Source organism: Struthio camelus, chromosome W, assembly GCF_040807025.1.
Source record: "Struthio camelus isolate bStrCam1 chromosome W, bStrCam1.hap1, whole genome shotgun sequence".
Classification (NCBI taxonomy): Eukaryota; Metazoa; Chordata; class Aves; order Struthioniformes; family Struthionidae; genus Struthio; species Struthio camelus.
Genome location: NC_090981.1, coordinates 8,507,949 through 8,520,719, shown reverse-complemented (window position 1 = coordinate 8,520,719; position 12,771 = coordinate 8,507,949). Strand labels below are relative to the sequence as shown.

At 42.5% G+C, this 12,771-nt stretch overlaps 2 protein-coding genes across 12 annotated transcripts in view; one reads left to right on the top strand and one right to left on the bottom strand.

Moving 5' to 3' along the window:
- The window catches only part of LOC138064092 (uncharacterized), a 126,349-nt gene extending 121,577 nt beyond the window's left edge, over nt 1–4,772 (bottom strand). The window contains exon 1 of one of the 2 annotated variants that reach the window (XR_011137337.1): nt 4,314–4,439. The gene's annotated coding sequence lies outside the window, so the exon portion shown is untranslated. Of the gene's footprint in view, nt 1–4,313; nt 4,440–4,567 lie in introns of those variants that run through there. The other variant, XM_068925040.1, reaches the window with a different exon arrangement.
- LOC104143993 (protein Hook homolog 3) overlaps nt 4,336–12,771 on the top strand; it is a 102,929-nt gene continuing 94,493 nt past the window's right edge. For 5 of the 10 annotated variants that reach the window (XM_068925035.1, XM_068925033.1, XM_068925031.1 and 2 more), the window contains exon 1: nt 4,344–4,571. In XM_068925035.1, the coding sequence (XP_068781136.1) occupies nt 4,515–4,571 (57 nt within the window). In that variant the 5' untranslated portion in view covers nt 4,344–4,514. Of the gene's footprint in view, nt 4,572–4,667; nt 4,955–12,771 lie in introns of those variants that run through there. The other 5 variants (XM_068925038.1, XM_068925037.1, XM_068925034.1 and 2 more) reach the window with 2 other exon arrangements.

Here is a 12,771-nt window from a genome sequence, read left to right as displayed (position 1 = left end):
AAAATGCATAGAGTTCAGAATTTGTTGTTTACCATCTATATCTTGCATATCCCTCTTCTAACTTCTCATATTTCACTCTTCCTTTTGTAGTTTGCACATAAGGAATTTTTTTTTTTGAATGGGCTTGGGGATTATATTTGGTATCCAAATCACTGCGTCCATGATTGATTGAAATATTGCCATTTGTCTGCAGATTGGACAATGGATGGCACCAAGCCACAAGTCATACCTCCAGCCTGTAATAATACAGGAACCTCGAGGAAATAAGTAACAGTTATAGACACACTAAAATTTTTGATTCAAAACAGTTATTGTAAGAAATAAGATTTTAAACATCCAGAAAAAACTTTTTTGGTATAATTTTTCATATAAAGTTAATTGAAGATACCAAAAAATAAGTGTTCAAATTCTAGACTATTAATGAGATAAATCGTGATCTGGTTGAACTGCATAATTAATTTTAAAAGGTTATCTCATGAGAAGACAGAGAACTTCTTAATCACTAATTGAAGAAACTATCACCCTTCTCTCCCCCTACCACTTAGTATTAGGGTGCAAGTCTGTCCCTCTACTCTCCCGTGCCAAGTCTTTTGGACATAGACCTGATGGAGAGTCTGGTGGGTGTGGCAGTTGTCGACCAGGCCCAATCTGTGCCAGCACATGAACTTTAGTTAGCCCTATAGGATAAGGGAGCAGTTTAGTTATAAGAACAGAGAAGCATTTCAAGCATAAACAACTTGTCAATCACTGAAAGTTCCAAATGTGTCGAGAACCTTCAAGACAAGTAGATTGTGAGTGCCAGCAACAACCAGTTGTTGGACGCTGACTGACTTTGAACAAGCCAATCAAGAATTGGATATTCTCTACCCAATCATATAACTGATGGTGTCTGGAGTCACTCGAGGAGGGAGAACTAGGAGAGAACCCAGGGGACCCCATGGCCATGCACCAGGACTACACATAGGACAGCTTGAACCACTACGCTAGCTCATCTGAGTTTTCTTCTGGATTCCATCCTCTCTCCCATGCAACAGGGAAGTTGTGTAATTGTAGAATTGCATATATCTGTGATTAAAGTGTTTTGGTATCCGAGTACATTTAGTCTCCACACTGTCATTTGTTCTTAAACTACGATAATGACTTTAGGTGTCAGAAGTGGGGTACCAATTACACGGATCACAGATAGCTGTAATGTGGGGATGGATGGACATTAGGCCCTGGGGGTTGAGGTTGCTGCAGGACCTCGCTCAGGGAGCAAGGGGTTGGTGCAGTGGGAGGTACGTGTGGCAGCCTTTGGCCAGGGTTGAGACAACTGGGTAAGCCTGAGTCAATTGGTAAGCCCCAAAGACAGAGATGTGTGTGTGGATGAGACAGTAAAGTGTTTAAGCACAAAGAAGGGGAACAAGAAAGAAGAACCCTGGGAAGAGAGCACAGCTAGGCACAAACAGTCAAAGAGGTTCCTGCAGAGGATTGATGATAATTTCTTGACCCAGGTGGTGGAGACGCCAACAAGGAGAGGTGCAATGCTAGACCTTGTACTAACAAACAAAGAAGGTCTAGTTGGAGATGTGAAGGTTGGGGGCAACCTTGGCTGCAGTGACCATGGTTGACCATACTGGTTGTGATCTGTGTCTTCCTCCAACTGGATCCCCTATCAGGGAAAAGGGAATTTACAATAACTGAAGATTAAGAAGAGCTTGGCATTACCTTTGGAAAACGCATAATTTCATTTTGACTGCAAACCAAAATACCAAACTGTGTCAAGCAATTAGTTAAATGGCACAGTATCTAGAGTAAGTGATCAAACAATTACTTAATGTCACAAAAACACAGTTATTTTGTACACTAATACAACTATTTGATTTAATAGAACAAATTTAAATTTGACAAATTGAGCTACAGGTGTACTGATAATTCCTATAAACATATTCTCACCTTAAAAGTGCATATACCAGAGCAGCAATGAAAGTGAAACTCAGTACAACTACCATCATTACTTGGTCACTTATTCCTTCTATAACTGAATCATTATCTAACTTCAAACTGTTAACTTGTGCTTGGTGACAGGCCATTCCACATTTAAAATTAAAAAAAATATTTAATATATACATAGAAATATATATACATATATTTATACACACTAAATTCTTGAGACTACAGATTAATCATCACTTTGGGGAAAAGAGGAGGGAAAGCAAGAGTAATCAGCTGAATTCTACTAAATAGAGAGCTTGCTGCAGAGGATTGCACAACATTATTTTTTACACAGTAGCAATTCTTTAGATCATAGCCTAGTCTTTTAAGACCTTTTAAATCAGTCAGATACCTTAACCTGGAGATCTTTACCAGATATCTTACTTGGGCATAAGAGAGCCTGCTTGATTTGATGTGTTCTAAGTGCAATCTGTTTATACAGAGTGTAATAAGTCTATTTTATCAGGAGTATTAGCTAGTACAGACTACCTCATTGCAGTTAGGCTAAGAGAGCATTTTTTGAGAAAACTAATTTACATCATTCATGTGGGAAAAGAATCACTAATATTTGCATTTCAGTTGCATTTAAAGCAATAAATGTCCATTTGGATAAACAGGAGCCATATCATATACTTTATCTGCCTGTTCTGTGCATTTTATATCCTTCAGCTGGAAACATGGGCAAAGCTTGGATGGAAGAGTACACATCCAGGCTTCTCTCATTACCCTGTCATTTGTTTTATATTCATTTCATATCTGCAAAGACCAGAATGACTTGCTAACACTAACATTCATTAAACTACAGGTGGAAATATAAGCAAAATAAAATGATCTGCAACATGCTGCTAAATCACTCCTGTTGCAATCAGGAAGTGAAATGAACCACAGTTGTGAACATTATGAAACCAACAGAGTTAAGCTAACAATGGAAAAAGATGACACAAAATGTCATACTGAAGCTGTGTTCATGTACAGTTGAAGTACAGTTACTAGATCTGCAACATTTCATCTCTTGGTTGCTTATTCAACTCTAGTCTATATTATTAGTATACAAGGCTTGTGACTCCTCAGATGTTACATGTCAGTCCAGTTCCTTATCAACAGGAATCTATATCACTTAACATTACACCTGACATTCTCAAAAACCTCAGACAGGACACAATTCAATAAATTACTGAGAATATCTGAAGGATTGGGGAAACCCCAATCCCTTCACATTCTGAAATTGAGGCACTCTAGCCAAGCAACTGGGGAAGTGCACTGCCTATACATTCCCCCCAACACCCCTTCAAGAGCAAACATGACCAAATTGTGGATAAGCAGGGTTTTACTGAGAGAAAGTTACTGTCATTTTCCAGATGAGAAAAAAAAAATCTCCTTTTAAAAGTTACTCCTTCCACATGTCAAACTATATTATTACTAATAAGTGAATTTCTTTGGGTGCAGTACCCTCACAAAACCACATTGCTGAAATTGGAGATTACTGGAAGTTGGGGTATAACATAGATCCCTCCTAGTCCTATGAGCTACCTGTCAGAGACTGACTAAATCAGTTACTACTTATTCATTCAGACTGTAGGACTAGTGAAGGAGAGATATAAGGCAAGGGAGGTCAACCTGCAGAGGACCTCTTCAGAGTATTAGCACTCTTAAGGAACCCACTTTTTAATCAACAAAAATTGCCACTGCAAGCTCTGACAGAAAAAAGTAACCATGGCATCAGCTTTGCTAAGGCAAGCGCTCCAATACCAGGGTATCACTAGTGACCCACTAAGGTCGCTTAGGCAGAATAATACATACATGCAATAAGGTAAGTGTCTCAGCTGAAATGCACCTACAGACACAAGTAGCGTTAACACCTTTCGCACTTGTCAACACAAGGGTGCCCAGGCTACTCCAGCACAGTGTAGGGAGCAGGGTGCTCCATGCAGCCCACCTTTAGGGACCTCCCTGAAGAGCCTGGACCCCTTTCAGCTTCTCACAGAGCCAAAGTCCACCAGCACTCAGAAGCTGCCTGGGGATAGGATGTTGGTGTCCCGGGACACCAGCCCCACAAGGGCCCCCTCAGAGCAATGTAAGTGCCCCCGCAGTAGCAGGGCTCGCCCAGGAACGGCGGTCAAACCTACCCCCGAGATCGGAAAGAAAAGAAACTGTATGCCCAAGCAAGGCATTACCCACAAACCAGAGAAAAAGACAGATTCACCCCCCCGCCCCGAACGAATAAGCAGGCGGGCACTAACCAACAAATTCTCTTTCCTCAAGTACCGAAGAGAGAGGGATAAGTAACCCTTTTCTCTATAGATTACTGCAATAGCTGAATTTCCGATGAAGCTTATTACCGGTTTTGGCTCCGCCCTCATTAGCGTGACGTAGTAGCGATGACGGAGGCGGAACGAGCGGGTGGATCTTGGTAGGTCGTAGTGACGTGTATGCACCACAGCCCGGCTTGAGACGGGGTGAAAAGGTGGCGAGCAGCACCTTCGCTATTGATCTAGCCCATAATAGTTACGTTGGTGGCTTCAGGATTGCTGCGCTCCGCTATGTTCAACGTGGAAAGCTTAGAACGGGCCGAGCTTGGGGAGAGCCTCCTTACCTGGGTGAGTGCTCGGGCCCAGTAGGCCGCTCAGAGCGAGGTAGCCCAGCTAGAGGCACCCGCCGCGGTGCGCGTCTGTCCGCCCTCTCCGGTCATCTCTTCCTCTCCGCGGCCCTGTGGATGGCTCCGGGGTCTCTGTCACTTTAGTCCCCACACCCCGGGCCATACCCTCGCTCTCGGGTGAGCTTGATCCCTTCCGGGGTCTGCGGAGCCCCGGTGGACCTGCCCCGCCTGGCCAAAGCCCCGGGGCGGGATGGGGAGTCGTAGCCTCCGTCCATTGCCTTAACTCTACATTTGCCGGGAAAAATAAAAGAGCTTGTTTCCCGCGCGTGCCTGCACAGGGATGCGCGAAGAGGAAGCAGATTTCAGCGTGTTGGAGAGGCTCTGGTGTGTATTTCCTTCCTGTCGCGTGCCTAGACTTAGTGGGCAAGTTATTATTTGTTGCTTTTATTCTTCTCTCTGCCTTCTCCCCCCTCCTCCCCCCCCCCCCGCCCCAAGTCTTGTGCCTGTCCTGCCCATGGCTGCAATGTTTTTGTGCCGTGTTTCCTAACCTGCTGCCTGCGTGTTCGACGTGGACTGCATGCATCGGTATGTTCATGGGGTGTTGTTACTCATAGAACAGCCAGAACTTACTGGACATTGAACCTGCTTTTGCAGCTACTCTGCATTTTGAGACGTGGAGCACAGTAACTGTAACATATCTGTGAAGCTGCTATTTCCTTAGCAGTTGACTTGCTGGTTTAGCTGTCTGGAATCATTGGCTTCCCACACACACATTAAGAAAATTGCCAAGTAAATATCTATTATATGAAACTCTGGAACGTGACATATTGTTGAAAACAAATAGATATTTTAAACTAATTTAAATAAATTTTCTAAAAAATTAAAAAAGATTTCAGAAGGTTAAAGTATTTGCTAACTAGCTAGGGAACTAACAAAATGCATAGTTAGAGGCAAAGGCTTCGTTGGGTGAGGAAGGGAGGCTTCTCTGTGCAGCCAAATATGATATAAAACAATGGTCTATATGTATTCTGAAGGACTATTGTCAACTTCTACTGGATTTGGGCACATGCAGAAGTTGGGATACTGCTGATTAAAAATGAAGTAAAATAAAATAACAATTCTTGTTTGTGGAGGGGATGAGGACCAATATATCTATATGAAGCAGTATCCTTGAAGCTTAGCATCCCATGGACGATTTATTTAAATACCCCAACTAATTTATGTCCTTTACATTTTTTCTCCATTCTTTGCATGCTGACCTAATTATGACACTAGCTTCTTCCTTTTTTGGTTAGCAGAAATATTTGTAAATAATTCTTAAAAAGCATATAGAATTTGTCAACACCATTGTGTTTCTTAGGTGATTACGTGGGATTTTCTGGCCTGTTTAGCCGTTTTAGTATGAAGGTGGATTTGAAATTGGCTCAGTTCAATTAAAAAAAAAAAGTGGTTCAGACTTAGCTTTTGTTCTGGCCCTACCTGGATTTAAAAACTGGTTTGGTTGAGCTGGTTTTAAACTTAATTGGCTGGGATGCATCTCCCCTTAAATTGCAAGATATGAAACTTGCAAAAGAGACCTTGAGGTTTTTTAGTCTCCAGTGAAACAAGCAATATAAACAAATAAAACTGTTTTCTTTGTCTGACTCTTCCCTCAAGTCTCATCATGATTCTTGGGGAAACCGCCCCTTTAGATGGCAAAAGAGCTGTTACAACTTAGAAAAGACTGGCCATGGAGATCTATTGTGCTGGAAAAATTGGCTCTTCTTAAGAACTGATTTAACCTCCTAGATTGTTTGTAAAAACACTTCACATCCATATAGAAATACTTACACTGATTTGTCTGTGTTCTGAGTAGATAAGGCTTTGCAAAGAGGTCTGAGAACCTGTTCAGCCTAAACTGAGTGTTTGCTGGCATGGATGTAGGCAAACTGAAATTGCTCCTCCCTCTGGCAACCTGTGCTTTTGATGGATGAGAATATCCTTCAAGCCTCCATGCCCAAGATGACTATTTTTGATATCTTTAAACTAGAGCAAGCCACTATAAATGTTCTGTTTTTATTTTTAATATCCCCCTCTCACTGTTTTGGGTTATATTATAGTTTAAGGCATTGCTCTCAGTTTCACAGAATCACAGAATGGTTGAGGTTGGAAGGGACCTCTGGAGATCATCCAGTCCAACCCCCCTGTTTCATTTATCTCTTGGATTGAGAGCACTGTCAGACATATTCCTGAATCATTTTTGTTCAGGGTTTTAAACAGCTGAGAGAGCTTTTGTTTCCTTCTGTTTCAGCAAATTGCCATGATGGTTCTTGAGGCAGCCAGGGTAGTGGCAACTGGAGCGAAACTGAGCAAGGGACTGGAGCCCAACTACTGACATCTCAGAGTTGATTGTTCTAAGCCTTAGCAGTGTTTGCAGTCCACTGTCATTGCAGAACTAGTACTCTACCAAAAAAAAAAATTTCCTAGTAGCCTCTTCTGAGTTTATTCTAGGCAATGTGGTGTAGGTACCGAAACAGCATTGCAACCAAAACAGTCCAGAACAATGTGGCTGCGGAATAAACCTGCAGTGTTTTTAAAATTGTTTCAGCATATCTAATAGAGGTACACAGCGTCATTTCTGTTTAAAACTTGTGACTGATCCAGATGCAGACACTGAGGTTTTTTGCTATGGATGTAGTAGTGTCAGGAGTGTTTTTAACTCAGTTATATCTTTGGGTCATGTCTGAAGATCTTGGAGTGTTTTCATACATGCATGTGGCAGTTACACTGTAATATGCCCATATCTGAACTAAATAAAATGGCTGCAGGCTGTTCAGTGTGTGGTTTTTAGCATGTGCTGTTTTTAGCATTTTTATAAAACATAGAAGTAAGATCTGATACTGGGGAAGGTTGCTTAGTGCTTGCTATTTAAGCAGCAGGATTCCTCAAAGAAATCAGTGTTGGCTGATCTTTTGTAACATATTGTTGTGGAGATGTTGGCAACTCTCCCTCCTCATCACAGTAACTTACTCTGTTGTATGTTGCCTCCATTGAGTTGCACCTTACCTGCTTTCCTTTTCTAATTGTCTTGAAGACCAAATGAAAATACTTTCTTCAGGTAGGGGAGTTGATGTTTATTTCCTTGGTAGAGGTGTTAAAACTCTCTATAAAGTGGGCATTCTGTAAATACTGTTCAAAGCCTCTGTTTTGACTTCCTCCATTTTGAAAGTGCTTCTAGTTCTTTATGTGGTATCAATCCTTACTATTCTGTTTGACTTTCTCCCTTTTGGCTGAGAAACTTCCTAAATGTGGTATTTGTGTCTTATACACAGTGTCTGTTACATAGACAGATTATTCCAGTTCAGATGAGATCTAGAGGCCATCTGAGCAACTCCTGACATAGAGACTTTGATTCTTCAAGAAGGGTCACAGAATCACAGAACAGTTGAGGTTGAAAGGGACCTCTGCAGATCATCTAGTCCAAACCCCCTGCTCAAGCAGGGTCACCTAGAGCACGTTGCCCAGGATCCTGTCCAGACGGCTTTTGAATATCTCCAAGGAAAGGAGATGCCACAACCTCTCTGGGCAACCTGTTGCAATATTCAACCATCCTCACAGTGAAGTGGTGTTTTCTTATGTTCACATGGGACTGCCTGTGTTTCAGTTTGTGCCCATTGCCTCCTGTCCTGTCACTGGGCACCATGGAGAAGAGTCTGGCCCCATCCTCTTGACACCCTCCCTTCAGGTATTTATATGCATTGATGAGACACGCCCCCCCCCCCCCAGCTCAAGTCTCAGGCTCTCTCAGCCTTTCTACATAGGAGAGATGCTCCAGGCCCTTCATCATCTTAGCAGCCCTCCGCTGGACTCTCTCCAGTAGTGCCATGTCTCTCTTGTCCTGGGGAGCCCAGAATTGGACACAGGATTCCAGATGTGGCCTCACCAGGGCTGAGTAGAGGGGCAGGATCACCTCCCTCGACCTGCTGGCAACACTCTGCCTAATGCAGCCCAGGATCCCCTTGGCCTTCTTGGCCCCAAGGACACACTGCTGCCTCATGCTTAACTTGTTGTCCACCAGGACTCCCAGGTCCTTTTATGCAGAGCTGCTTTCCAGCAGGTCAACCCCCAGCCTGTCCTGGTGCCTGGGATTATTCCTCCCCAGGTGCAGGACCCTGCACTTGCCTTGGTTGAACTGCAGGAGGTTCCTCTCCGCCCAGCTCTCCAGCCTGTCCAGGTCCCTCTGAATGGCAGCACAGTCTTCTGGTGTGTCAGCCACTCCTCCCAGTTTCGTATTTCGTATCATCAGCAAACTTGCCGAGGGTGCACTCTGTCCCTTCATCCAGGTCATTGATGAATACGTTGAACAAGTGTGGACCCAGGACTGACCCCTGGGGGACACCACTAGCTACAGGCCTCCAACTAGACTCTGCGCCACTGACCACAACCCTCTGAGCTCGGCCATCCAGCCAGGTCTCAATCCACCTCACTGTCCATTCATCCAGCCCACACTTCCTGAGCTTGCCTAGGAGGATGTGATGGGAGACAGTGTCAAAAGCCTTGCTGAAGTCCAGGGAGACAACATCCACTGCTCTCCCCTCATCTCCCCAGCCAGTCCTTCCATCATGGAAGGCTATCAGGTTGGTCAAGCATGATTTCCCCTTGGTGAATCCATGCTGACTACTCCTGATCACCTTCCTGTCCTCCAGATGCTTAGTGATGACCTCCAGGATGAGCTGTTCCATCACCTTTCCAGGGTTTTCCCTTCCTTCCCTTCCTTTTCCGTTACTTCCTTACCTTTTATACTTTGCTACTCTTGATTCTTGCATGTCTCCTGTGTAGCCTGTGCTTTAAGGGGCTCTCTTGATTTCTTCTTGTGGATGGAAGGATTGCAGAAGCCTAGCTAAGCCTGTGTGTTTAAACTATCTTCTCTAGTCATTGATCATCGACCACAAGTTGTAGGCTTTTATTTTTCCTCTTGATGATATCATCGTAACTGCACCAAGGAATGTGTGGGGATTATTCATGCCATCTAACTAAGGTTCTGACTAGTACTGTATATCCTTTGTGGAGGTCCCATTGACTGTTGAGAACTAAGACTGTTTGGGAACCGAATTTAGATATGCAAGTTAGACAGCAAGTGTGTATTCACACTATGTTAGATGTTTCTTCTAAGCATTAGAAGATCTGGGAAATTTAAAGTCCATATTTTGTGTATTTCAGAGTTGCAGAGCATTGGATAGGGCATAGCTTTTCCTCTGTTCTAGGGTTACATAAGATAAAGCTTTGAGGGAGATTGTTTGCCACAGGCAACAAGGTATTCTTAGCTTTATTTCAGGATAGGAATAGATAGAAAACCATAATCTCTTCTAACCAATTCCATTGCACACTTAAGTCTCATTTTTCCTGATCACTAGATCACTCCAGTTTGGTTTAGCTGGTACTTGAACAACCTCAGAAGATGGCAACCTAATCCTTGGTGACTTCTGCCTTGCTTATTGAATTGTGACAGTTAGATTACTTTTGACAAAAACTTGTTCTATGTACGCACAGTATTCTTGAAGTCCAAGGAGATTGTGTGCTGAAATATAAAGCCTGGAAAGGGAAAAGATTTGAACTACGTGATGCAATAAACTTGGCTGTGTGCTAGTCATCTGTGTCACCAGTTTTGACATCTATTAAGTCTGAAGTTTCTAAGCCTGCTTGGTTAAAAATGTGCTGCCAGCTATCTCTGAATTCCATCCTTCAGCTGGTAAGTCTCTTTTACTCTCTTGTGATTCTTTGAAAGATTGGGTGTTTCCCACACTGATCAGAACTTGTGCAGATGTGATATTTTAACCTAACTTAGTGCTGTCAGATTCACCTTTTATATACCTTTGCTGGAAGAGTTCTTTATTCCACCTGTCAATAAAGGCAGCACTTTTCATCTAAGTTATACCTGCAAGAAGGTGGAGTTGGAGGCTTTAAGTGGCTATTCTTTATTCTGCAAGGGCACAACTGCCATCTGTGTTCATCCATATTTTTTAACATAACATTTGAAATGTGTTTAAATCTTAACTACTAGTCTTCTAAGCTTTCTTCTCCAAACCCTATCCAAGAAGTTAAAGGACTTAGTTTTTATTTGATGGCATAAGGCAAAACAATATATACTGTTGCATGTGCAGTAGTATTTAAATGGAGGTTAAGTGGGGCATATTTTTCTGACACTGTTCAGTTTTCTAGTAATCTGGCAGTCTTCATCTGTGATAATGTTTTCTTTGTGGTTTTGAATGCTATTCTGCCACCTAAACTAATGTCTACTTTTAGAGAGCACTTCCATTATTTGTGCTTGATTAAACTTTGTGGATTGTCATAGGGAAAAACTTTTCAACTCACATGGTTTAAATCAAATCAGGATCAAAGTGGTTGATTGATTTATTAACAATATGTGATTATCTAGCAATCAGTGAAGTATACATTCAGGATCCATATCAGCAATACAATAGATAAACCACAATACTAAACACTCATAAAATGTTAATAAACATGTACACATTTCTAAACAGCCCTCTATTACTAATCCTAAACTAATCTGATACACACACACACACACACACACAGTTACATGTGCACACCCCTCACAGGACAGGTGGGTTACAAGCACACACCCCTTCTGGGAGTGCGAATTCCCCCACTTGCACATCCCTCCTGTGGGATCTGCGGGTGCTCCAGCCATAGGTGCGCCCATGCTGCTCCCTACAACCTGCAAATCCACATGCTGGTGAGAAAGCCCCCCACAAGGTCACCTATGCACCCCGAGGGGTGGGCCCCTACTTGGTGCACCCTGTACTGACAGTCCACAAGCTGGAGGCAGGATACTCACCGCGTCCCACAAGGAGGAGGCTGCTCCGCCAAGCCTAGGCGGAGGTTGGGATGCCCGTGGGGCCACTTCTGGCAGCCTCAAACCTAGTTTCACTGCTGCTCTGTTCCCATTTCTTTTTCCACAATTGCAAATTTTTAATGTTTCTTTTATGCTTCTTTTCAAGCTGACTCCTCCTTTGTTTCAGAAGTCTCTGTAATTCCCTGATTACCGTTTAATCTGACTAATGGTTGTCTTCCTATTTAGTGTTATCAGTTTGGGGCAAATGCCCTCTCAGACAGTTGTGGGTGTCCCATTCGCACCCTCTGTTACACTCACATCCCTATTTTATGAGCTGTTGTTATCCAGGCCATGTTGCCAAGAGGAGGCTGTGCAGACTGCCCCACAGTGGACCATTATTGTTTGGGTTATCTATCATCATCACAATTGCTCTGTTGTATTATTTTTTTCATCAACTATTTTTTGTTTTTGCTAAAGATTTATTTTATACCAGAGAAATTCACTGTTCTTAGATCTATTTCCTTTTTTACCTAGCATGATTGTTAAGTAGCTTATTTTCTCACATATATTCCTGCAGTGGTTAAATGTATACCAAATACTGTTCAGACTAAAATTCCATTTATTGTGTCTTAATACTTTTTCAGACTTGAACAGTTCAGTCAGTAGCAGTTTTGTGGTGGTACCAGGACAGTGTAATTAAACTGGTTTATGCTGCCTTTCCTCCCCCATCTGATCATGCTCCAATAAGTGTCAAGATACCTTTTCTGCTTTCTGTACTGCATCTCTCCATAGAATAATACCATACAAAGAAATCACTTTGAACAGCTTGAGTTACAAGTGATCTCTTTTGTGAATTGTGAGCATTTCTAGTATTACTGCAATACTTTGATGGGAACCTTTTGTGTTATTGACACTTGGCTGGTTCCAATATTTGGGGCCAAACACTGTTATATGACAAGGAGGGAATTTGAAAAACAGGAAAAAAATGTAAAAAAAACCAAAAAAACACCAGAAGAACCTCCATCCTGGCCAGTGATGTTAAGTCCTTGTTAACTGTTTGGCCATTTTGAATGTCTGGCACAAAGTTGGATTGCAAACAACTCTTGTTTTTTAATAATAATAATAAAAAGCTGACAACCTTAGTGCATATATATATATTTTTAAAGACCAACAAAGTCCAAAAATCCAAGTCCTGGAGTAAAACTTACTGTTTATGCAAGAGTCTTGACCCTGTGGATTTGCTTCACTCAGTATGATGCCCTGTTGAAGAACATTAAAAAATGGCTTGTAGCATGATTAGCCTAGCAGACAATAACACTGCTGCCAAGTGGGGGGAAAAATGGATCAATAAGTTGCCCTGGAGCAC